This window comes from Solea solea, chromosome 18 (genome assembly GCF_958295425.1).
Source record: "Solea solea chromosome 18, fSolSol10.1, whole genome shotgun sequence".
In the NCBI taxonomy this organism is placed as follows: domain Eukaryota; kingdom Metazoa; phylum Chordata; class Actinopteri; order Pleuronectiformes; family Soleidae; genus Solea; species Solea solea.
This window is the reverse complement of record NC_081151.1, coordinates 5,131,545-5,158,322: the sequence shown is the minus strand read 5'-3', so window position 1 is coordinate 5,158,322 and position 26,778 is coordinate 5,131,545. Positions and strand designations below refer to the sequence as shown.

The following is a 26,778-nucleotide window of genomic DNA, read 5'->3' as shown; positions in this document are numbered from 1 at the left end:
TGCATAGATAAATAGGATAATAAATATATAATATAGGATAAATAAATAATTCTTGCCTCTGCCCTGCTGGTGTATGCACATAAATGCTCCCTCAGTCTGGTTAGTAACACTATTGCCGGACACTGTGTTGCACACTGCAGCTTTAAAGCCATTATACACTTATGCAAACATACTTATGGGTGGTATATGCAACTGTGTTTATCTATTCTCTGGCTCTGGAGGCTAATGGTGTGATTGAATGGCAGGTGGGGCAAGAGAACATGACCAGTCGGATGTTTTTCCCCCAAACATCCTGGAGCGGAATAAAATGCTCTGCTCTCATTTTGTTCCGACACCCCCTGACTGCAGAGAGCGGGGCCTGACACTCACAGCAGTCTGTCAGCAAAAGTCACCTCAAGGCCAGACCGTGATGACAGTGATGCCAAAAGACAGTGCAGAGCCACTCCAGTCACAGCAGTCTGAGTGTGTGTGTGTGTGCCTGCAATTGTAAATAACCAATACAACAAGCACTGAGACGCTGCTGTCACCACACAATCTATGTGCTTGTTCCCCGATACTCACCCTTTCATTGTTGTCAAGGACAATCGACAACAGGCCCCGTGAGCCCAGCGCAATCTTCCCACATCGACTCCAACATGATCCAAATAAATAAACACACTGGCCACTTTATTAGGTACGTTGTTCACCTACAAAAAATGGGCAGGCGCAGCACCTGCTGCTGTAGCACATCTGTCTTCTGCATATGTTGGTATATAACATCCATTCATCCATTTTCTACCGCTTTATCCTCCACACGAGGGGCGCTAGTGCCAATCTCAGCTGACATAGGGCGATAGGCGGGGTCACACCTGGCCACATAGAGACAAACATCCATTCACACTCACACCTACAGTCAATTTGGAGTGTCCAATTTACCTAATTGCATGTTTTTGGACTGTGGGAGGAAACCGGAGAACCCAGAGAAAATCCATGCACACTATATAGTAGTACTATATAACATCCCATGTATCCCATGAAATTAATGTATCTGATAATCTTTTAAATATCTTTGATCTGGCAATTTAATTACTTCCTTAACTTTTATATTCTCTTGTGAGTTTTATATATCGGAAATTGTCTTGTCTCTGGAACTGTTTGTACCATTTATGCCGCTATCTTGACCAGGACCTTCCTGGAAGAAGAGATCTTGTATCTCAAGTAGAAATAGCAGAGGTCAGACGGAGGGTTGGACCAACCTGACCGAACGTGTCCAACGTTCTCATATTCATACACGTGGCATCTGCATCGCTGGAGTACAAACACCTCACTGCCCTACGGATAAATCGTGTAAGGACACGGTGGATAAGAGGTACCAGAACCCTGATAACAGATTATTCATGCCAAATGTATTTATTGACTACATTTACAGTAACAGCATAAACACAGCGCACCCTCTTGACCACTACTCCGCTTGTGTGCACACTCTGACAATCACCTTTTGTTAAAGGTCCACCTCCCCGTTGTTTTTCCACTCGGATCGATTACAGATAAACTCCTTGAACAAACAAACATAAAAAGCCAGTGGCAGACAGTTTTGTTTTTCTTGTTTTTTTTACAGAAATTCATTTAAGTGGACGGCACACAAACTGTAATAGTGTCGACAAAGAGTATATCTATTGTAAGGGTGAAATAAAATAAAATGCTGTAAATGATTAATGTGGTCAAAGGTACTGTAGGTAGTTTGTTACTGTTATTAGCTCCGTTTTTCTTCTGAAAACATAGAACAGTCTTTGCAGAGGAGTTCTCAGTAGTGGATTTGTCTTCCTTTCTTGTGATGGTGGTGGTGGAAAACCTTATTGCATCCCACAAATAAAGATTGAGTCTGGATCAATATGCAGACCAGGTAATACTCCATCCACACTCTATGCTTTAGTAATTTCTCTTGGTGTAGCTTCTTGCCGTGGACAGCTGGCAGCAACGGAAGCAAGGCTTCAGAAATCTGTCCAACCCACTTTTCTCTCTCCTGCCTCCTCTCCCTTCTCTTGCTCCCCCCCCCCCTCTCCTCAAGCAAACTGGATCCAATGTTATACACGTCCAGGCTTGGACAGGTAGGCGATGAGAGCCACTACCACCCCCACATACATCCCCGTTCCGATGGTAATGGAAAGAGCAGCCAGGAACACGGCTCTTCTGGAGGTCATCCCCGCTCTGGAGAAGTCTCCTTTAGCGATGGCCTTGCCAGTCTGACAAAACAAAAGCAGAGAGGGAAATGAGCCGGCGTGTTACTCATCAGCACAGAGCGTACGAGTAGGTGTTAAGCCTCAGTTAAAAGAGAGGAAAACAAGAAATGCTGTTAGGTAGCCATTAGTTACCGGGCCAATTAGGTCATTATGTGTCTGACAGTGACAGATGTGTTGTTTTGGTGTTTTGGTTTCCTATCAAAAATTGAGCCTGGCCTCTATTTATTCCTCTGACGGATTATTTTTCTGTTTCGGTGTAATTGTCTCTGCTGTTGTTGTGGGCGATACTGTAAACACAATAATATATTCTGGTTTTTGTCTAGAACCTAAGATGCTGCTCGAGTAAAATTATTATAAAAAAGAGACTCTGTTTGCTATGAATTGAAAAAATATTGTAATTGCAGCGTCTACTGCAAACCTAAACATGAATGAAGAAGACTGACAAGTGGGTTCATCTGAAACAATTGTGGGGAGGGTCACTGCTGTGGAGAAATCATAGGCTACAGTGTGTGTGTGTGTGTGTGAGTGCTTGTGCTCGCTGCCCTTAAACAGAACACCGTCTAATTGGAGTTAATGACAGGCGTGACTCAGTCCCTGGGCCTTTACCTTGTGAGAGAAGTAAAAGGCAACGATGCCCAAGGGCCAGAAGCAGCAGAGCATGGAGAAGATGGCGAGGCCCAGGTAGTCCCGGGGGGGCAGCACGATGAAGTTGTCCTCGCTCTCGCTGTCACTGGAGCTGTCGCTCTGAAAGACAGTGGGTTGATAAAGAATAATTAAACGTCTGAAAGGGAATTGATTACTTAGTCTGCATTATGAATACACGTAGAGAGACAAAATTACACCTTTTTTTTTTAAAATGGGACCAAAGGTGAGTGCGGTGATTCTAATTGGCCCATCGTTCCCAACCCCCACCCAACCCAGTCCACTGTATTTGCCCTTGTTCTGCAACCACCCGCGACACGGTGAGCTCAGCCAGCCAGAGAGGATTTTGTGCCTCTGTCAATACCCATGAAGGGCTTGACAGATAACGCGGGATTAACAGATTGTTCCATCATTGCTAGGTGATAGAGAAATGGCAAGAGGACAGTGACATTTCTGTGCTAAATTGCCTCTGGAGCAAGAGCGAGAGAGAGAATCTAAACCATGGCGACTCAATTCACCTGATGAGAAACTGGGCATCCATCTGGCTCCCCCAGTCTTGTATTCTCAGGACTCACGCTCCTCATTTGCTCTGTTTTGACAACTTTCTTTGTTTGTTGATGCTGAATATGACATTAATGAATATGACACTATCCTTGTTCTTGTGCTGCTTTGTGACTCCAGGGCTGCGGGATCCAGATCCAGTTGTGATTATGCTATTGGTATTTTTTTTAGTATTAGTAGTCGTGCCATTATTGTGATTGTGCTATGATTTTTTTGCAACCATTCATGCTACTATTTATATAAATGACATTGTAATACTGTAAAAATATCATGTCAGATTTGGAACTACGCTGACTGTACTTAGATCTAATCCTGGTCTCTCACCTCCAGTGTCTACCCCACTCCTTTATTTTTATTTTGGTCCAACTGATCCAGGCATATGGCTGCGCATCTTAAGTCTGGTTCAGCCAGTGATTTCTTTCTCCTAGTGGAAAAAAAAAAATACTTGTAATATAGTGAGGTTTCTGCCACACTACTGTATGTTATGTGCCTTGAGATAACGTATGTTGTGATTTGGCGCTATACAAATAAAAATAAAAAAGAGCAAGATTAAGGCTGCACAATTATGGCCAAAATACATTACTGTGATGAAAAAATCAGTCAGTATCTATAATTATTGCAATACAATGTCAGATAAATAAAGATAAAACTATCTTGTGATCATGTACAGCCCAAACAGTTACAGTATACAGAAGAAACGTTTTCCCCATATATCTATATCTCTACAATCTCCTTAAGATTATAATTTTCAGACTCATAAATCATACATTCCAATGGCACTCAGACGACATACAGTACATCCCCGCCTGAGTTTAGGACAGCGATGTCCCTGCGTGGCTGACCTTTACGAGGATGCTGTCCCAGAGACGGACGTGGTGTTTGTCTAAATGAATAGCTCTCATAAGGAGCAAGTTTCATTTGTTAGTCTCTGCTGCCTCCGGGGATCAATCAAAGCAGGGAAAAGGAAGAAGGCACAGAACAGAAATCAATAGCCAGGAAGTGAACCGACCATTTTAGAGGTAATTAAAGAACCGCCAGGAAAGCGGACAAACAAGAACGACGCTGTGCCTGTGCACTGGCACCCTCACTTTTAAGCATATTTTGGATAATGTTCTCTTTTCAGCCTCTAATCTGGTCGGCACTTACTGAACCACAGGGTCTGGTATAAATATCTCTGGCCATTTAGTGAATAAATCTTATTTAGATGTAGGAGGGAGATAAAAAGAAGTGCTATATACGATCCAAACTGTTTCAATGTGTGCTGGGAAGCTTTATGAGCATTGTCCACCTGGACAGCCAGTGGTGTGATCATGAAAACAGCAGCTGGTCGTAACCACATAATCTGACAGGCCATGAATAAACCATTGGGCACAAACAACAATAATCTCCTTTTATCTTTGCAGAAAGAGCTGATAATAGTCCAGAGTGACTGCAGCATTCAGTCCTATACTGAGTGTCTGACATCCACTCGAACCAGCTGGGGACACACTCTCAGCCTGGTGTGATGCCAGTTTAAGTGACGGGGCTTCACTGGGGCACGGTGCCCTTAACGACCTTGTCACTGCTCTCTCCGGGCCCTCGTTATATTATGGTCTGGACTCAGCAGCAGAGCACACAGAGACAGTGGCAGAGGGACAAACACGTGTGGCATCATCCACATGTTCAGGTTATTTTGTTACCTGCCACACAGATGTCAAGCTGACACAAACTAACAAGATGTTGTTGTTTTTTGTAAAGTTACATAGGTTTTTCTATAACTAGGTTAATACTACAAATACAGCTCAGATGACATGTATAGAGAGGATATGGGTTGCAGTTTTTAACCCAGTGAACCCATTAAAGAAGTCTTAACTCCATTCCTATTACCAGTGGTTGATCCGTTACCATATGGTGTGTTTTTTTTCCACCCCTGATTTACCCATGTGCGTCACAAATACACTGGAAAAAACTGACTCAGAGGAAGAAGAAAACAACAACACAATGGAGAGCTTACTATCTTTACTCTTTTGTATCTTTTACTTCAGTCCTCCATTCTTCTGCAGTAAGATGAAATAAGAATACTGGGCACGTGTCACGTCTTTAGAATTGCACACAATGTGACACAGAAACCTCTGTCTTGCATTCCCAGTAATGCCGATCACAGCCCAAATCAATAAAAAACCCCACGTTCATTGCAGACAGAGTCATGTAACCTGGGATTGGATGCTGATTAAACACATTCCCACTGGTCAAAAACCTGTTAAAACATGCAATTAAACTAAAAGAAAATGTCCTTCTTTCTTTGCATAGTAAGAAAAAGGGGCAGCTATAGATTTGTTTGTCCATTTGGGCTTCTGTAGAAACATGGTGGTGCAAGATGGCCCTTGTCTTTGGCGATAAAATATCAGGTAAATGTGTAACAGTTGAAGAAACCTGTACATTTTGGTTTTGAAATAACAAACGCTAACAAATATGTGGCAGAATGTTAAAAAAAGTATGTATATTACAATAAATATTGTATTAGAATTACAGCTGAGCCCTAACTAGACCACAAAAAAAAGTGATTTTTATTTTAAAAGGATAAAATAATCACACACATAAAGTATCTGCCGACAAACCCCTCTTAATATAACACACTGGACCATTAAGGAGCATGACAACACCCATCTATTACAATATGCAACTGTAACTCAATGGGAAACTCTGTAAACACCAGACAAAAAAAAAAAACACTGCTTGAGATTGGATTTTTAGAAGCTGCAAACTCTGCTTTGTTCCCTTTTTTTTTTATTTCAAATCCCCGTAGCCTTCAAAGTGCAATATGTCTTATTTTTACACCACAGAAAGCAGCGAAGCATCAACACACGTCTGGTGCTCCTTACCCAAGTCTCAGGGAAAATATCCTCTCTTGAATTAATGTATAATGTGGCTTTTTTTCTTATGAACAAAAGGACATGAATGGCGTTGCTGACTCATGCACAGACACACAAGCGTGCACACGTGAATGCACGGGGAGGGAGAAGTAAGGAAACGCCGGTGCTGAGGAGAAAAGGTCTCATATTCCCGCTGGAAGCCCAACTTTCATCGGAGCACTCTTTATCAGATTAATATGCTCTTTTGGATTGGACATGGAATAACTTGCGCTCCGGGCTCACCTGATCCAGCCGCCAAGTATCAGCACAATCCTGCTTAATGCCCTCAAAGCGCGGCGTTAATAGCAGCCGCTGCCGTGTCTCTATCTATCTGCCAGGCCTCCGAGTGACAAGTCCTGGTGCAATCATCAGCCCAGTTAGGGTGCTGTACTTTTTCCTCTGCCAACTCAGAGCCCTGGGTGTCTCACGCTTGTGACTGGGTGAAATTAGATTTTTAACACTTCGGAACGGCCTTTATTTTGGTGTTGTGGTTTCTTCAAAGACAGAGAGAACCCTGGAGACAAAACAGCTGGTAAAAGATCAAATCGGATTGTCGTAGAGCATAATTAGGAAACAAAAGCGCACAATTACCGCCGCAGTAGATTTCTTTAGAGACGCCGACACATTGACAATTTAAAGAACAGAGCGGGAAATGGGAATGAATCACGGCATCACTTTCTGCAAAAAGGTGGCCTTGACACAGTAATGACACGGCCTTTATTACAGCCTAATATTTCTAATGACTTAAACACTGTCAAATGGCTCTCACTTGCATCAAAAATGTGTACAGTTGTAGTAAGTCTGTCGCAGGAGTGGAGGAACTTGAAGTATGGCTATTTTCTGCAAAGTGCGTCACCATGACGACAGCTCAAATATAAGGTGCCTGCAGAGACCTGGTATATCAGGTGTCTGGAACTCAAATAAAACATGATAAAAAATGGATGAAACCTAGGAAGTATGATAGAAGTGGCAGCTGTCACCTCGTCTTCACTAGACCATGATGTGGGCTTTGTAGATTCTGTTCACATTTAGAGGTAAATAGACAATAAGGCGTGGCAGATACGGTATGAGTGGCTGCCAGTGTCACTGACAGCCAGATGAATCTCTGGTTTCAAAAACTGACCGTGCTAATCAAGATCGAGTTCATTTACAACATAAAGTCTCTATAAAGTCTATGCCAGAACTCCATAATATGACATTATATGACACTCTACGCTCTTGAATGACCTCTAACCTCATACTCGGGTCCCTGCTCGTCCTCCACCTCGTACGACACCGTCTGGATCTTCACGTCCTTCTCTCCTTGCGCACTGCTTTCCGTCAGCGCTCCGTCCGACGCCGCGTCCTTGCTCTCGGTGAACGTGGTCTCAAAGCTCTCGCTCTTGGAGTCCTTGCTGTGGAGACTCACGTCGTCTTTGTACAGGATGAAGTTGGGCCTGTAGAACGCCTCCACGGCGAGATGCAGGGACGTCGCGTCCAGGAACTGCGGAGTCTTGTGTTTGCCGTTAGTCCCCGTGTAGTAGTAGCCGATCAGGCTTTCCTGGTAGGGCTGGCTCGGGTAGTCACACTGGTAACCCTGGTAGTCGCTGTGGACCACATGTTTACTGGTCTTGTCTAGCAGGGGGTTCTGGAGCTCACTGAGGCTCTCCATGATGGTGGCAGGTTCACACGTCTAGTGGGTCAGAGGACGGAGGATTTGGCAGCTGGAAAAACCTTTTATGAGAGAGAACAAAGTCCAGATCAGTCTTGGCACAAACTTGGGGAAAAGACAATTAAACATAAATTGCAATGAAGCGATCCAGTCCAGTCTGATCCAGTCTCTTGAAGATGAATTTAGTGCAATGTGAAATGTTCCTAGCAGCTTTCCTTCTGCAAACTCTCACCAGTCTGGGCCCTAAAATCACCATCTGCTGGATGTTCAACTGTTGCGCTTCACACCCACAGACTCGTATAAACATATCCACCACTCGTCACAGCTGCTGATATTAAAAAACGGCGGAAAGTGTGGCAGGTGCTGCTGCGTTTCACGCTGCATACTGATTAGTCTGAATCGTCGGTGGACTGGGCTCCTTGACTCCTCCACAGTGTCTTTTAAAATGCAAACTGGAGAGCGGGACAAACAAAGTGGAAGATGAGTTATAAAATGAGCGGTTTATGTAAAAGATACACCGTGGTGCTGTAAGGAGAGGCAGTTGCTGAGGCAACAAATCCACCAATTACAGGCTGACAGATCTGAGAAATTTGAGAAAGAGAAACGTTCTTCTGTCTCTAATCCCCTCGTCCTATTCTTTCGCCCCTTTCTTAACCCACCTCTCCTCTCTCCTCCATTTTCTCCTGGTTCTGCCAGAGATTTTCTGTTAAAAGGGAGGTTTTTTTTTCTCCCTTCCACTGATGCCAAGTGCTTGCTCATCGTGTGTGAACTGTTGGTTTTCTCTTTCCCTCTATAATATTGTATTCTTAAAACACTGGAAGAGTTTTTGTGCTGTAGTCACTGATCTATTTTATTCATTTTTACATGGATATGGACCAATGTGTGTAAAATAAAGTGACTTGATGTCAGTCCTTCTTGGCCGTCGGTGAATTTAAATCTGGCCTTTTATTAGATTCTTATTCCTATTTCCTATTATATTTTTGTTATTCCAATGTCTAGACCTGAAATGGAACCTGTAGCATCTGTGTAATATATTGTATCAAGTAGAGTAACGGCGTGTTTTTTCAATAAAATTCCTGTTGTGGAAATTGGAACTTGGGCAGGAAAATGCACAAGACATGGATTTAATGATTTCCCACAGATTGGGTGCTACATTACAAACTACTGCCTCACAATTTCTATCAATGTCTCAACAAATCTTGTTCTTGGTTTGCACCGAGTTGCCTGTATATCCTTTTCCCTAAACCTCAGAAATGTTCATGCAGATTTACAGGAAACCTTTGACACCAAGAGACTCAAAGATGAGTCACACGCACATTAGTACAGCTCTTCTACAGGCACTCCCATTCCTAAACTATGCATTCCCCTAACCTTAACTTAACCACAATTACAATAGCCTCAGAAATTAAGGTTGCCTCATTAGCACTGGGTTTTGGTCCGCATATGGACTACTGGTCCTTATAAGGGTCAGTGGTTGTGTCAAAAAAGGTCCTACAGAGGTGATAAATACAAGTATATAGTCACTAACCCTAACCCCAAAAACCAAAAAGCCCTTTAAATGCACTGACCATCCAAAATATTACTTTCACAAAATGTTCTTGCTTCCTGTGGTTTATGTCCTTTGGTCCCCACAAAGCTACACACACACAGAGAGAGAGTCACTCATGCTTACTGTCATCCTCAGCCCTGTGTCTCCTCTCTCACATGCCTCTGATGCTGAGCCACTCACTGAATAACAGAGAATTCCATTACACAGTGCATTAAACAACAGAAAACACGTCCCGTCCCCACAAATAATTAATCTGACACAAGGAAGGTGTGCACTTAGCACATGCCAGTGTGTGCTTTAACTCTTACTATTATTAATGAACAGGAGCAGCCTCTGTCTCACTGCCTTCTCCTGTCTGTTTATGTCTGTTTACAACAGCTTCCCACTCTCTTTTTCTCTCCCTCTCTCTGTGTGTGTGTGTCTCTATTAGGACACATTTTTTTGGTTCTAAACCACTGCTGTGAGGACATTTGACACTGTGAGGACATGTCCTCACAACTTCAGAGGGCTCTCTGCTGTTATAAGACTTGGTGTTAGGGGTTGGGGTTGGGATGCATAATGCGCATAAAGGTATTTCATTATTATAAATAATTACAGGAGACATTTGTATTTCATATATAAATTGCACATGTTACAATGAGAGATTTTTTGATCGTGTGCATCAAAGATCTGTGTATAATCTCAGCATTTATATATATATATATATATATAGCCACTCACTCGTATGAAATTGATCTTACCTGAAGTAGAAAATTCCCCCGCAGGTTTGTTCAGCATCGTTCCTTGGCGCAGCTGAGTCGACGGAGAGGGACGAACCCACAGAATTCCACTTCACATTATCACTTTGTATCACACGCACACGCAGCGTAGTCCGTTTAGATGGCAGCTTTTCCGGGTGTGGAGGAGAGGAGTGAGCTCTGGCTGCTGCTGCCGCTGCTGCTGATGCTGGTGGTGGTGCTGCTGCTGCTGTGGCACCGCCGCTGCGTCTGACAGGTAGATTTTACGCACAGGATCACACTGAGCTCCGGCTCCTCCGAACGACTCGGGCGGGGATTGGCTGTGTGATGCGCGCTGTAAACTCCATTACCGAGCAAACATCTGACATTTCCAAAAAACTCTGCTCCGCTCCACCTGCTCACGCGTCTTTCCCAGCGTCTCACCATCGTCATGTGCTGGCGCCACCAGCGGTGCTGTCTTACCTCGTTCCATCCCACATGAAGCACACTCTTGACATGCGTGTGCACATTTGAGTAAGTGTCCTATGACTCGATATTCCCCTCCAATAAATGTAGAAAACACATTTAAAAATTGAATTTCATTGTTTTTATGTTGTTTTGGAGATTTGAGATTGACACCGTTGACCACTGTTGATATTTTATGGTGGGGCCACTTCTATACTAAGTATACTTCATTTCTTGGAACCTATAATGTGCCTGTGAACTGACTAAATATAGCACAGGAACAAGCCACTCTTAAATTCATTGCACATTTATATTTGATTAATATTTAACAGATACCGCCGTGCATTTATCACGAGCCTGCCAATTTGGTGGTGCCTTTAATCCCACTCTGCAAATCTGCTCATGATTCCATGCCACAATTTATCAATGTTTACATAGCATTAATATAAATGTCATTCCCCATTTAAGAAGGGGGGGGGGGTCATAATGGATTCCACACAGTAGGAATTAAACCCACTTTATTTAGATCCCTCTGGAGAATAAAAATGACACAACTTCCGATATTTACAGAGGCACAGTTTGATGTTTTGTATTTGAAAGAAACATTTCTCATCAGCTAAAAAGACTGCTCTACAGCCGCCGAACGTTGGAAACATATCTTATTCAGGGGGAGCACTCGGTTCCACAGACTCATAAAAATGTCTGGAGTTAATAATGTGCGAGTCCAGGTCCTGTCACTTTCTCCGGGAGATGCATTAAGGTGCTGATGGACACTTTATGGGAGAAACATGGGGCTGCATTCATAAGAGCGGTCACACAAGAGCTGTGTCTCTTCTGGAGTCACCTTGTGTTCACATGCACGAGTCAACGTGGCATAACAGCCCTGTGCCGTCTCTGTGATGGATACCACTCCCTCAGGGGACGACTATATTGGAAGAGGGGTGGTGGTGGTGGAGGGCTGCAACCGTTTAGCCATCACTCCTCTTTCTTACTCTCCCTCTTTTATCCCTCATCATCCTTCATAGCAGCAGCACTTTCTAAAGAGGATCCTTGTCCGAAAGATGGCTCCGGAACATTTGCGTCTAAAGTCTGACTTTATGAAAAGAGAAGATTTCTCCTTGGACCAAACGTTTGCTCGCCTTCAGTGGATGGAATGTGAATATTTATGGTCCTCACTGTGCCCTTTTCCTCTGCTCCATTTTCTACTCTATATTTAGGCGCCGTGTCACTACAGAGCAGATGCACTATTAGTCAAATTTCCCCCCACAGGACGTTCTGATTTAAAACAAAAAGAAGATTATTATTAGAGGTGAATGTGCAGCTTTAATTGTACTCCATTGAAGCTGAAAACTGGGTTTTTTTTTGCATTTACCTCATGCCACTGACCTCTCCCGACCCCATCTTTCATATCGCGGCCAACTCGGTGAACTTTCCCGAGGCCCCCCGTAACCAGCTTTAATCATTTAAACACTTTTGGGAATTAATCAGCCTAATCCGATTGGCAGAGAAAGTATCAAACCACTTAAATTGATCTGGCCTAGACAGCTTTTACAGAGAAAGAGGGGGGGATTTAAGCGGCTTTTCCCACGTGGCCATGCTGCATTATTTCCTGTTTGATTAAAACACTTGGACAAACCGTACGCCGGCGGAGCACCTCTGACCACGGGAGCAGCTCGTGGGACTGATGGAAACGAGTGAAAATACACAATTAGATCCAAACGTGTGACGAGTGTAGCTCAGTACAGAGAGATGTGCGCTCGCTGGCCAGTTTATGCCTCGTTAAATAGGCAGGAGTGGCGTCCAGTGTGGTCCTCTGCTGCTGTGGCTCAGAGATGGTCCCTGGTCTGTTCACCTTGATTGTAATAAGTGGCTCCTTTGAGAAACTGTCACGTTCTGACATCAGCGAGGGATTTTTCACCCTGGAAACTGTTCACTGTGTATTTTATTTTCTCTCTGTAAACCTGTGAAACACTCCACCAGAATCATGCATTGCAGTACTTACACAACCGTTGTGCAAAAGCACTTTTCTGGCCCTTTTATGGTTACGGAAATTTTGAGGGTTAGGTGTTAAAGGGTTTTAAAGGCGACATAGACTGGAAGCTCCAATTAACGCTGTGTATGTGTGTGTATCTGCGTCATTACCTCGTTTATGAAACCCTAAAGTTTCAGAACAAACAGTTCAGCCACTGCTGAGAAAATAGGGTTTTATTGTTTTCCTGGGCTCTGCGAAACGGATCGGCACTTCCCTATGCTGATGATGTCATCAGAAAACCTCCACCACTCCTCTCACCACCGTAGCGCCTCCTGGTGCGGGCACTAGTCCGGGCACATCCGGTTGCGTACATTCAACCGCAGAAGAAGAAGAACTACTCTCGTTGTAGCTGCTGAGATGCAGAGCATCCACCGTGCCAGAGGGGGAGCTGTGTATCACTTCCAGGTACCTGGCCAATCACAGGACAGTGGGAAAGCTCTCGTTGGCTGGCCAATCACAACACAGTCCACGTTCTGGGGGTGTGGTTTTGGTCTGAAACAGCGCGGCTGACGAGAGCGTCAGTGAGGAGATATTTTGATCGACTCGTTTGCAGCGAGTAGGAGGTTTTTAACCGTGAAAACAAGTTAATATATGTAAGTAGACCTCAATAACTAACATCTATGTGCGATACAAGCATTCGATGTCACCTTTAACGTCACTCAAATCACCCTTTTTCCCTAATCTGATGCTCAGTTTGAACTTCACCATCTTGGCCATGCTTACTTGCCTAAATGCGATGAAATGAGTTGCTGCCATAATAAACATCAACTGTCGATGAGATGTTTGTATTAACAAGCGTTTGAACACTGGTGTGAATGTGTTTGCAGGTCTAGCTCAGATTACATTTGTGTACATTTTGATTACATTTGGTAGTCGGTGCAGACATCAGGTGCTTTTAGGAGCTCATCTCCTTGGCCTGAGAGGTTAGCTTGGGGGAAAACAGTGGGAGTTGAACCCCCTGCAGCGCCAGGGTCAGGTGCAGGAGGAAGTGCGACATAATATGGGGAATATTTTGGCTGGAGCTGATATCCAGACCTGGAGGCATTGCTGCACAGTCGTCTAACTGCAGAGTCCACAGAAGTGGACGAACAGTATCGTGTCCTGTTATGGGCAGAGAGGAGGAAACATTAGAGGTGGTGAGGAAGAAGATGGAGCGTTACTTTGGGGGAAACAAACAACAGATCCAGCTGTTCAACTTCAGGCGCTGGTTCATTTCCTCAAAAGACGCTATATTTGAGCTTAAGAGCTGACTAACACAAGAAAAGCCTGTTTTATGAAGCAGATCTTGTTTACCACACTGTGCTGCGTGCTATCAGGCTCCCACAGAAATTAGTTCTGACGGAACTTCACTGGAGGCGTTCGTTGTGGTCTAATAGTAAAAAGCAGACAATGTCGGGCAATAAAGGAAAATTAATTTATAGGCCTCTTACATCCGTGGAAAATGAAAATGAGTTTGACCCGTCGTCATAATGAAATGCGTAATCGCTGCCGAATGCCAACGTTTTTCCGAGGCAATTCCATTAAAGTTGCACACAACTGTGACTTTTCGGCGTCCTTCGACAAACAGTCAATCAGAATATTAACAATAGTGTCTGGAAGTGGGCCCACCTGTGCACAGGAAACGGATGTGTGTGTGTGGGGTGTCCCGAAGGCCCCGGCCGCACAATTATCCAACGCACAAATGCAATATGTGTCAAATTAGTCGCAAGTGCTCCATCAGGACGGGGAAAGGTCGGAAGTCTGTCACCCACCGCTCCAGACCCGAGTATCACTTTGTGGCCATACCTTCCATTTGGGAGCGCGCACACACACACACACACACGCACGCACACATCCCATTTATCAGTGAATATAAAATGCTAAGTGTGCAACTTGGGAGAGATCCAGCCTGGAGCTGCAGTAGTTAACGTCAATCAAAATTGGACTTCCTCCCACTGTGGGGAAGCGGACGAGGACAGTGGGGAGCTTTCTCATCTTTGCAGGATTGTTGGCGGTGTCACAGGAGCCGAGCGTTCCACTCCAGAGAAGGAGCTGGGTGCAGATTAATGGCATCCGCTGTGGCAAGATTTGAAAACTTCCATTAATGGAGGACCAATGATAATTTATTTGGACAGCTGAGCTGCTTCTCTGTGAATAATGAAGTGGCCCCAGGATCATTAATATGATGGATTCCCATTAATGTAGTGATGCGGTTCCAGAGGCCTGAGCTCTAAAAACAACCACCAACAAAAAAAAAAACCCTGGAACATATTGATTTGTAGACCAAAACAATTATGATTAGATACTGACACTGTTGTGTTTTAATAGCAACGACACCTTGGAGAATTTAACCATTTAAAAAGATTATTAGTGCTAACGCGCAGCTTGCTGTTAATCCCGTGGCGTGTGTTCGCAGGTGTATGAGGAGATGAGTCAGCCAGGCACGACATTCAGGCATATGTTTTTGTTTGCGTAAAGTTCTGGACATCGCCGGGAACCTGCTGTCCCCGATCACGTCACAGGAACCCTGCGTCTGCCGGAGCTTTGCACTTTTTTTGTCACTGTTCATTAAACCTATAAGACCATTAACGGAGCGTCGGTGTTTAGTCTTCATTATGCTCCCGAGCAAAACAGATGAAGCCAGATTTCACCCCACCCCACCCGTCTGTCAGCAGTTGTGGGACTGTGTTGCAGCAGGGTTATTAATAGGTAATCGTTTGGGAGCTGCTGCTGCTACCACTGCTGCTGCTGCTGCTGCTGATGCTGCTGCTGCTGGTTTAGGGAGCTCGCCGAGGACCGAGGTGACTCATCGCCCCCGTGTCTCTTCGCATCATGTCAGTTACCTGGTGTTTACACCTGTCACCGCATGCCCTCCCACCACCTCAGAGACACCGACTCGCACACGTAAACAGGAGCCAGACACAGGATGTAAGCCACCATATCAATATTTACCACAGATAGATGGATGGATGGATAGATACAAGGATAGATGGATAGATCCATAGTTACAAGGATAGATGGATAGATATATAGAAAGAAGGATAGATAGATAGATAGATAGAAGGATAGATGGATAGATGGATAGATATATAGAAAGAAGGATAGATCCATAGATAGATAGATGGATACATAGATAGATAGATATATAGATACAAGGATAAATGGATAGATAGACGTACAGACAGACCGACAGACAGACTACTAACAATATCAAAAATGTGTGATGCAGCGCGGCAAAACCAGGAACTCAGGACCATAAGTTTCAAAGTGCTTCAGGGGCCAAAACATAAAAGTGCTTAAGCGCTTGAGCTAAAGTGCTTATTTTTTTTATTGCACTTAGATTTGCAAGGAAAATGAGTAAAGTGCACACTATGTTCCTCTTTCATAAAGATTCAGAATGCACTACAGAGGCAGGCCTGTGGGAAGTGTGATGTACAGGTGTATGTAGTCTACCGGTGAAAGAACGACTGGAGTTGTGAACATTCTCTGCTTTCTTTAAAGAAAAAAATCCTCCAAACTGAATCATTTCAGAACAAAGACATTTGATTTGAGAGCATCGGCATTTCCAAGGTTTGAGAAACACCGATCAACGTGTTCTGACATTTCACGGACCAAACGTCCAGAATATCATCGTCAGTTATCGACATGCGATTGCAAACCCTGACTGGCATCGCTGTCGTAACAAACCTATAAAGAGGAGACTTATTCAACGGTCACACCTGCTAGACTCACAGAGTGGAGCTTTTTAAGGAGCCAGATATTTCCCTCGGGGGTTTAGTGGAGACCAAACCAGGCGTTAAAAAAGAGTGAATGTTGCTGCAACTTCAAGTGAACACAAACATGCTCAGTTTAAAGGTTAAGTTTCTTGCGATACTTTTTCATTTTAGACCATTTATGAACACATTTGTGCTGAGTCACTTCAAAGTTGGAGACATAATTCTCCAACTACTGTAACAAATATTGTTCCCCTCCCAAAAAAGAAGAAATAAACAACAGACTGTATCAGACTCTTTCCATTTTTATCTGTCCAGTGATGATGATACCGATACTGATCTATACCGTTTCAAATGTCTGGGTGGCCACCTGCTGTGTGGCTACTGGGAACACGAAATGTGTTTTTCCCGTGTGAGCCATCAGCTTGACCCAAAACTCTCAAAGAGTGAGTGAAAGAACAAGATAACGATGAAGAAATGAATAATCCGAGTGGATAAAACAGGGCCTTTTTACCAGTTTGTGCCCTAATATTCAATCTCCAACATTTCCTGCCGACTCTAAAGACGGCTCTGTCTTAACTAAAGCTTTATCTCTCTTATCTCCTCAGTCCTGTTGCGACACCTGACACGTTTTACTTGTATTTATGAAAGTGTAAATGCCTTTGTGTGGAAACAAGGCTATAAATGAGAAACACTTTATTGCTATAGAACACTTTCTCTTGCACTGATACACGCAGATTGTTGTAGATTATAATCCTCTCCATAGTCATGTGTTTGGAAAACATAATTAATCGTAAAAGATATCTATGCATGCGCTATAAAGTGTCTCTCTGCCGTTCAGGTTAATGTTTTTCCTCTTATCCTCTCCTCCGAGTTTATTATCACCGTCTCATCGGGCTGCTGTTGGTCGGTTATTTAAAAGCCACTTTCTGTGCTGTAACTGAGACAACAACAACAAAAGAGGAGGCGTTTCCTGTGTTTGTGCTCAAAGGTTAAGGCTACTTATTTATCTGTTCCATCCTGCCTTTTTTTTTTGTCTTCAAAAGCCTCTAATGGACACAGAGGAGAAAGAGAGTCTCGTTTCCAGAGCAGGCACAATTACGGACCGTCAGAAATCCATGACGGCCTGATGGTCTCTGTGTCAATTGCGGCACACGAACGCTCCACAGGGTGTACGCGTTGACTTGGCCCGCCTTTTAGGAGAATCAATGGGCACACGTGTGTGTGTGTGTGTGTGTGTGTAACCCCCTGAGAGACGAGGAGCAATCATTAGGATCCAACATGAAGAAAGAATGAATTTTCTGTAACCGCTCATCCGTCTGAGCACTCGGCAGATCCAAGGCTCTGCTCTGCCACATTAATTCGGTCATCTATCCTCAGACAGCTGTCGGCCGCAATAGAGCAATCCACTGAAAAGGCAGCGCTGAAGGAAAATCAGCTGCTATCCCCTTATTCCATGTCAGGAAATATTCCCGTTTGGTGACACACAGTGAGCAAAGTTGCTGAGAAACTACATGTGGGGGGTAAAACATGAATTTTGAGAACGAGCGCTCTATGCCTCTCTATAAGCTGGTCTAATTCTGGATGTCTTGCACTATAATTGACATTGCTTTCCCCCCTTGTTAGGCTGAATAACAGATGCCTCGCTACTATGCATAATTCATCCGAAAGGCAGCATTTGTGGTGTTTTTTTGGTCACGGTGTCGTCTGAGCAGAGCTCTGTTGCTTCATGTCAGTCTAACAGTGAGTGCAGAGATGCTGGACGTCGAAAAAAGTCGAGTCATTTTAACACCAGGGACCGGCTGCAGCGAGTATACATATTTTATTGGCATATCTATATTTTATTGAAGTGCTCATTAAGTGTGAGTGATGGCTCGGATAGAGTGAGATTTAATCAGGTCCCTTTTAATTTCTCGTTCATTCCAATTCACAGTGACCTTTTTTTTTTTTTGCCACCCCCCTACTTGACTTTGAGTCAGACGTGGACTTGTTATTTCCACACTGAGCTGTGACTGAGAAACAGCCGCGTAGATTTCCACCGTGAGTGCGAGCAATGAAGAGCAATATGAGAGAGATACGTGATGTTTGTGATCAAGAGCATGGAAACCCCAGGGATGTTCCCTTCATTGGAGTCAAAACCGCTCATATTAACAATAAAAGTAACAGCGTGAGATATTTATTTCCCTTTGTGTTAAAGGGCAGTTTCACCCATCGCTGCTGTGTTTGTAAATCACATTCTATCTCCAGTTTTTTTTTTTTCTTTGATTTTTTTCACATCTTTTACTGATAAAACTCAACAGAAACACTGTAAAAAGCAGAGTAGGGCTTTTATTTTCTTTGAAGGAAGTGACTTTAACGTCGACTTTTTGTCAACACATTATAACTTGATATAGTTTTGAGTGGTAGGCCGCAATGTAGTCTGCGGGCCGCGAGTTTGACTCCCCCGCTCCAGCTGAGGCTGTGACGGGGATGCTGTCGACGATGTCTCATCCTTCCATCCGTCCGCCGACCGTTTTATCCTCCACACGAGGGGTCGCGGGGTCACCGGAGCCCGGTCCCAGCTGACGCAGGGCGGGAAGGCAAAGTAACAACCGTTCACCCTCACGCCGACACCTGCGGAGCAACTTAAAGTGCTCAATTAACCCCTCCACACACACAAACACACACACGGGGAGAACAAGCAAACTCGGGTTGTGAATCTGGGTCCATGTTATGTTTGTACATTTAATTGTCACTCAAGTACACGGTGCTACATTTACCCCGCGTGTGCTTTAAAGGCACCGTTGACATCATGTCACTGAAAGTAGCGGCTTCTTTCCTGTGTGTGTGTGTGTGTGTGCTATTCTCTTACAACGGGCGTCTTAAAATGGGTTTGACAAAGTGACGCCTAAGGTAACCATGGCTACCAAGTGTGAGGTAGAGGAAGAAGTAGAGCTGATTATTATACGTTATCTGGGTTAGTGCCGCAGCTGATCCCGCTCCTGTATTTCCCAGAGACACAGATGGTTCGGGCAAACATCCAGAGCTGAGGTGATTATCCTGCGCGAGGCAGAGAGTTCTAATATTAAAATTAAATTAAAACGCTGCTAAATGGCACGGATCCACAGTTGCAAACTCATGTACGGGCACATTTAAACCACAGAGCAGATCTATACTGTGTCGTTTTCAACACGGCACAGCAGCGTTGATGCAAGGGCGAGTCAGTTTCTGCATTTGAGTGCTTTTCAATGATCCACTACATGTATTTTTAAAGTGAGGATCCAACAGTGGCTGTGGAGTTCTTCCACTGACACTCTGGACCGCAGTGGCTGCTGCTGCTGCTGCTGTTCGGCCCTCTTTTTGCTCATTATTTCTCTTATTTCTGTACCTGTCCTCTCCCTTTTCTGTCTCTGTCTCTGTCTCTGTCCACCCCTCACCACACTCCTGTAAGTGAGAAACTCCCTTGCAACTAATTGCGACACAGTTCAGCCGCAGCGGCGCCACCCTTCATGTACTGTGCTGATGAAATGTCACCAAGCAACAACAAATTAACTACTGCAGATGAGACCGTACACACCGGATTAGTTTCATCCAGATCCAGCTAGTGGTTCGTCCCTCAGATTGTGCAGCGTGCTATTCTCTGATTTCACCGCCATGCGTGAGATCTTGAGGTTTCCTGACAGTTTCCCCAGGTGAAATGGTGCATAAATGAAGAGCAGCGGCCACACGGGTTTGGAGCTGTCGACTCATATGAATCATATGTTCCTCTTCCTGTGCTCGTGCAGACGGCGAGGCACAGGTGAGTGCAGGGAATGGTGGTTCCTTTATCTGGACCTTCGTATAGGATCAGACCCTATGAGCGGCGTCTCTGACAAAAGGAGATCACAAGGACGAAAAAGCGTCAAATCCCATTAACGTGAACAGTTGGCTGCTCCCCGTGGGCCGGCAGCTGACAGATGGTGGAGAAGTGGGGTGTGACGTGTTCCACGTCGCTCAAGTTGACCCAGATGAACTTGTGCCCATCGCACTGCCGACTCCAGGTGATCCAGCGAGGTGATCCTCGAAGATTACAATGACAAAATAGTGGTCCACAACAGAAACCGGGGGTCATACAGGCTGGTGGTGTTGGTTGTTCGATCCTTCAGTCAAAGGACAGGACAACAGGGAGTCCAAACTCCCATGTTTGGATGTAAAATGTTCATCGTTCATCAGCCAGCCTCTTTATTTATTAAGCCATAACACGTGGGTAATTAGGTGCACTCATTTGCTGTGGGAATAACACACAACTCCTTATATGGACATCCTGGGGGCATGTGTGTTTATAGGTCACATATTCAAGCTTTAAAAAATGCATGTTTTTCTTCGTCTCCTTACGTGTTGTTGAGTCACAGTTACGATTCATTTTATATCGCATTTTTAGTCGCGATATAGATATAAAGTCGCAATAATTGTGCAGAAGTCACAAAATGAGACAGTTTTTTTATCTTTTCTTTGCAGATTCTTATCCTCTGCATATACTGTACGTTTAAACATAGTAGTAGTGAATATGTGACCTATAAACACACACACACACAAACAAGAAGTCCATATAAGGAGTTGTGTATTATTCCCACGGCAAATTAGCCTGGGTGCACCTGCAGCACAGAAGTGTGCTGTGCGTGCATGAGCACTAAGGGTTTAAAGGATAAAGTCTGAAGTATAGAGAGGAATCTCTCATGTTTCCTCACAGCTAGAATCTAACTTCCTCTGCAGGTATTTCTGCAGGTAATCCTGCCCGTGCTATGAACAGCATTGGTATGGCTACAGTGCTTTGGCTCTTCATTTCTACTTTTCATCCTGGGGATGTGACCTTCAAAGAGAATACAGAGTAGAAAAGGCAAAGGAGTGATAGAAGCAGCTCTGCTCCTGACCTTTACCTGATGTATCGCCTGTGAGCAGTAAGTGATATCAATGATTCTGTGCTGTTGTGATGTGCCGGGTACATATGTCACCATATCCTTCAAGCATTTTTTTTTTTTTTTTGGTAGCCAGTGCAGGGCGTCTGAACATGTCCTTACAGCGAGGGTCATCAGAGGGAGCAGGTCGACGAGATGGTTGTTGAACAGGCTGCTGTCCTTCATTACAGCTCCGGTCGTGATGGAGAGGTGTGGAGGCTGATGGTGTGAGGGAATGGACGAGTCTGTCCCCCGTCTTCACGCCACAGTGAGCAACTTATCATTATAGATGCACTGATGAGGCGAACTGAAGCTCCATTTAACACATTACCACAACTCCAGCACAGCGATAGTGTTTCAAAAGCTATGGTCCCTGAAATTTGAGCATGATTGGGTTTGATTGAAGCATCAACGTGTGTGTGTGTGTGGGGGGGGGGGGGGGGGGGGTGTCACTGAGAGCGAGGTTCAGTTCCTGGGTGGAAATGTGAAAATCAGACGTTTGGAAATGGTGTATTAGAGCCATATGTAAAAACAACAGCATGCATTCTGACTTTAATCTCAGAATTCTTTTATCTCAGAATTCAGACTTTTTTTCTCAGAATTCTTTAATCTCAGAATTGTGACTTTATTCTCAGAATTCTTTAATGTCAGAATTCAGACTTTTTTTCTCAGATTTCTAACTTTAATCTCATAATTCTGACTTTAATCTCATAATTCTGACTTTAACCTAAGTGATTTTACTCTCAGAATACTTACTTTAACCTCACTGATTGTATGCTCAGAATTCTGACTTTAATCTCACTGATTTTACTCTCAGAATTCTGACATGTTATTATATGTGGCCCTAATGCTCCATAGATAGCAGATATAGTGTTACATCTCATTTGTATTTTCACTTTTACATACAGTACATACACAGTACATGTACAGCACTAACCGCATATGACTCGTTCTCTGTGCCGTGGCACTGTACACGTGTATAAATGTAAACTCCTGCCACACACACACACTGAAGCAAACTCAGATTATTTGGTGATAATACTGTGCAGAATGCACTGTCTGCTGGCTGCTGTATGCAAATGAGGCACAGCAGCTGTAGAGGTCTTGCCTCAAGGAAAGAACAACAAAGTCCTGCAATGTGAGAAGAGAAATTAATGTGACATTAATGTTCTCTGTGCTTTTGTGCTTTGTCTTGCTCGGCAGCGAAGTGAAACAGAAAATCTATAGACTTGCAACGCAAAGACACACTGAACCAGTGAGACAGGCCACGTCACCCTAAAGCTTGTGTGACTTAATTATTAGGGCAGGTGCAGGTGATCGAAGAGGCGGGAAACTCCAGGAATGTGTCAAAAATCAAGAAATTAGGTCCAAAGAAATCCTCTCAAGGTGTCAATTCCTGACTCCAGTCGTCTGTGCTGCACAGTCTGTCTCTTATGTGACTGTATTGTGAGACTGTGGCTCCTGTTTGGCGGAACACGGAGTCCAACTGTGCTCGCACTGCTCAGTGGAAACAGGAGAGAGTGAATTTCTGAGGGTTCAGACACAGACAAGCACTTGATTTGCTCTGTGTTACTCACCGTCATTGCCGAATACTCAGTGAGGGGTGAAACTCACTCTCCTCCCACGACTTCCTCCTCCTCTTCTTCTTCTTCTTCTTCTCCTCCCTGTATCTGTCCCTTTGCTGCATCACTGTTTTGCTTCACTTTTTCCTGATCTTGGCAGTGTGTTGTTTCAGACGGGTTCTTTCTTATGTTCCAAACGCTGCAGAGTCTCACCAGCGCTGCTTTATTTTTTTATATCAATAAATCTTTTCTCTCTCCTGCTTTTTACAGTGTGTGTCTCCGGGGTGCCACGCGGCCTTCAGTTCTTGGCTGTGGTTGAATCACTTTACATCAGACGCGATTCTGGGATTATGGAAGCCGTATTATGATGTTCAACTTCTTGGCTACTCAAATGCACTTAATAAAAGCATGAAGCAGAGACACGGGCTCTCTAACTGTCTGCTCTTTATATCAGCTCAAATGGGATCCTGCACTTATTTCTAGCAATTAGATCTGCTGTCGGATTGCTCCACCATTGTGGTGCTGCTGCTGCACCAAAGTTCACCTTGAGAAGCAATAACAGAGAAATGCAAATCAATCATAAATCATTCTGGCTGCTGCGCTGGCGAATTGTGCATTAACATAAATCTCACATTACCAGAACAACATGTAACTGCACGCCGTATTCCCATTTCTCTCCAGTTATTATTATATATTATTATAATATTATGCATAACCTAAATAAAGCTCTGTTTAATGGTTCTATCCTCCTGTATGTTTGTGTATGTGATTCTTTACAGTGTCAGCTTGTGCCATTACTACAGGACGAGAGGTTGTGTTGTCTTTACACACCAGATAGAAAAACACTGTGTCACAATTATTTCTGCACCCACACACAAACCCAGCAGCAATGTCAGGTTAGGTTATGCTTAGCTTAAGCTTATGTAAGACAGTTACCTATTTGTAACACAAGGCGTCGCTGTTGTATTATCTGTGTGGCAGGAAAAACCTTCTCGCAGGACGCCGTAATTTTACAGCGTAGGCCGTGCGGGCGCCATTTTGGCTCAAGGTAAGCATTGTGAGCCATGTCCCGTATTTCGTTCATTATATGTGTTTAAACGACCCATTGTTGTCATTTTATGCTCTTTTGAGTTAACTAGTAGTTCAGGCGATTGTTTGACATGCTTTTATGACGTGCATTTGTATTCTTTGACTGTTTTGAGTGTTGGTAATGACTGTGGCTAGCATGCTGTTAGCAAGGCTAGATTGTTTGTTATGTATACATTGAAGTAAGTCTGCTTTCCCTATAATTCAGTGACCACTCACACTTGATCCAAGCATCTGTACCAGGCCACTGTCTGTTCATTGAGCTGCACTGGCCACCCTTGGCTAGCTAGCCTACAAAGCGCTTCATGGGTCTGCTCCCACCTCCTTAAATGCTCTCCTAAAGGCTTGAGTTACCCCATGACTACTCCGTGCAAAGGATTGTCTTCAAGACAATCCAGACTCTGACCTGAGTGCTACCAGAACATGGGGCGTCCCTGTCTATCTTCAAGAAGCTCTGGAAGACCCAGCTCTTCCAAGAACATCTTCTGTCCTAGCACTTACCCTCTATCAGTCCATTGTTCCCATCTAGTGGATTTATTTCCAAGACTTTCTTCTATGTAGCTTATTCCTCTTTTGTAAGTCACTTTGGATAAAAGCACCTGCTAAATGCTCAAATGTAAATGTAAGTCCTATAACATCTACATTGCCTTTTTAAAAACATAATCTTTGTTTTCTATAAAAGAAAGCTGACTCTCCCTATGGTTATTAATGGTTGACGTACATTTTGCTGTGTAGCGTTTACAGCATATGATCCTTCCTGTGGTGACGTCAGTTCTGGAGAAAGCGTTGCATGATACAAGTGAAGACTTTTCACCTTTTCCTGCCACGTTTCTTTGTTAGTATGTGGTCTAAAATCGCTTTTATTTCTGCCTTCTGCATGAACTGATGGTGTTTCTTCTGTATAGTGCTTTATTTTTTTTTGGTTTCTATCATCCAGGTTAATTAAAAAAGTTCACCATTACATCATTATCATCAAATCACCTCCAGAAGATTTCCGCAAAATGTGTCTTTTCCTCTCTTCCCTCCTCGCCTCCTCCACAAACATCCCATGGCCATCATTAGAAGTTAATGAACTCAGTTTTATAATCATGGGGATTAGCCTTGCTGTCTCCTACAGGCGGTCGTGTTTGGTCCTGCTTGCTGCGTATGTATTGTGTTCCTTTTTGTGCCTTACACTCGTGCTTTCAGGAGGACACAATAGGATGCTCCACATCTCTCCCCCCTAATTGGAGCATGTTCATTGGACTTAGCTAGATTTTGTTAAATATGGGGTATCTCACAACGGTCCAATTCCCTCAAGTACACTGATGTCTGGGTGATAAATCATAGCTGTCTGCCCACTGTAATTAGACTGACTTCTGAAGTGCCATCTTTTCGCTTTCAATGATTGCGCACCACTGCCTCAGTTTCCCTAACACACGTCTTCTTGAAATCTCTTCAGGCTTAATCACGCTACAATTAGCTATGTTTACGTTCTCTGTTGGGTTTGTAAATGTGTTGTAGACTGATGATATTTATCTTCATAGTGATTACTTTAATGTGTCAGGGTAAATACATTTCTCCAGCTACAATGGGAGGAGGTAAAAAAAAAAAAAAAAAAAACTTATCAGGGGTGTCACCCTGTTAGTCTAACACATGTTCTTTCTGTCAGTTTCTCTAGCCGGCCATGATATTGGAAATTATTCTGCATTATCGTGTGCATGGAGCCCGCTAGGCTCGGGGTGTTCCTTCCCTGCAGCTGGGTGTCACATTCAAATAGAAATAAATTAGCTGTCACCAAGGCCAGGCTTAGGAGCTGCTGCTATGCCTCAGAGACGATCCTTTATTCCCCGGGTTTCTGCTCACTGCCCAGGCCATTGTGAGGCAACAAGTCATTATGGGCTGCGGGAAATGAAGAAGCACAAAATAATAATTTGTGTCAAATGACTTTCTGCCTCTGTAGAAATGTGCGCGTTGAGCAAACAGTGCCAAGAATAGCAAGTGTGAAAGCACCTGGTAATTGTACAACGGCTTAAAAATCGAAATGTATGGAATACGGAGGATTAGGCACTTGGTTTAAATTGTGTGGCAGCAGACGGTTGTTTCTCATTATTGACGGGCCAATGTTAACCCTTAGTGCTCCCACGGCTAAGGGGTAAGCGTTTTTTTTCATCTTCTTATGTGTTGTTGAGTCAAAAAGCAGCAATAATTGTGCAGGAGTCACAAAATATAGTGTTTTTCTTCTCTTTTTGTTCATAAAAACGAGTCAAGTGAACTTTGAACTGTGCCGTATTTCACAGATTTTCACTAATTCAATCCGATTTTAAACATACTTTTTGCTCAGGTGTGTTTATATAGTAGTTTTTCATCAGAGTCTTTAGTTGTCCTTGAAAAAAAGGATATAAGACAGTCTATATTGCACATTCTTATAGCCCGTGTATATACTGTATGTTTAAACTTATTAATGGAAAAAACAGCCGAAATGCTCCGTGTTCTAAGGGTTAAGAATGGAGTTGGACTCATTATGTGCAGCTTAACCCTGTCTTTGTAGGTTGATGTCTCACATTCCATATATCATATTCACTAAACTCCAGTACACCTGTATATTCTCTCTTTTAAAATAGCCAGAAACATACAGATAACAACACAATAGTGCAAGTTCATCTGAAAACTGAGAGTCAGTCATCAGAAGGGACACTATGTGGCTTTGGTGACCTCCAGTGGTCAAGTCAAGCATCGCAGGCAACTGGCTTTTTCTTTGCACAGGATGTGGTTTATTCTAACAATGAGAGAAACAATACTGAGAGACGGGGGACGCAC

The 26,778-nt window shown here is 43.7% G+C and overlaps 1 protein-coding gene across 1 annotated transcript; it reads right to left on the bottom strand.

Moving 5' to 3' along the window:
- Positions 1-2,034: 2,034 nt before the first annotated feature.
- LOC131444875 (synapse differentiation-inducing gene protein 1-like) lies at positions 2,035-10,712 on the bottom strand. Its single transcript, XM_058615572.1, has 4 exons — positions 10,254-10,712; positions 7,548-8,026; positions 2,826-2,963; positions 2,035-2,222 (listed from the first exon to the last, which is right to left on the bottom strand). Exons 2-4 carry the CDS (start codon positions 7,962-7,964, stop codon positions 2,064-2,066), a joined length of 714 nt encoding a protein of 237 aa, XP_058471555.1. The 5' UTR covers positions 7,965-8,026; positions 10,254-10,712; the 3' UTR covers positions 2,035-2,063.
- Between the last annotated feature and the right edge of the window lie 16,066 nt (positions 10,713-26,778).

Bases quoted from the DNA above. Each gene is read 5' to 3' on its own strand.
- LOC131444875 (XM_058615572.1), bottom strand. From the start codon at position 7,964: ATGGAGAGCCTCAGTGAGCTCCAGAACCCCCTGCTAGACAAGACCAGT. The intron at 2,964-7,547 runs GTTAGAGGTCAT...ACTGTCTTTCAG, and splicing joins AGCAGGGACCCGAGTATGAG to AGCGACAGCTCCAGTGACAG. The intron at 2,223-2,825 runs GTAAAGGCCCAG...TTGTTTTGTCAG, and splicing joins CCTTTTACTTCTCTCACAAG to ACTGGCAAGGCCATCGCTAA.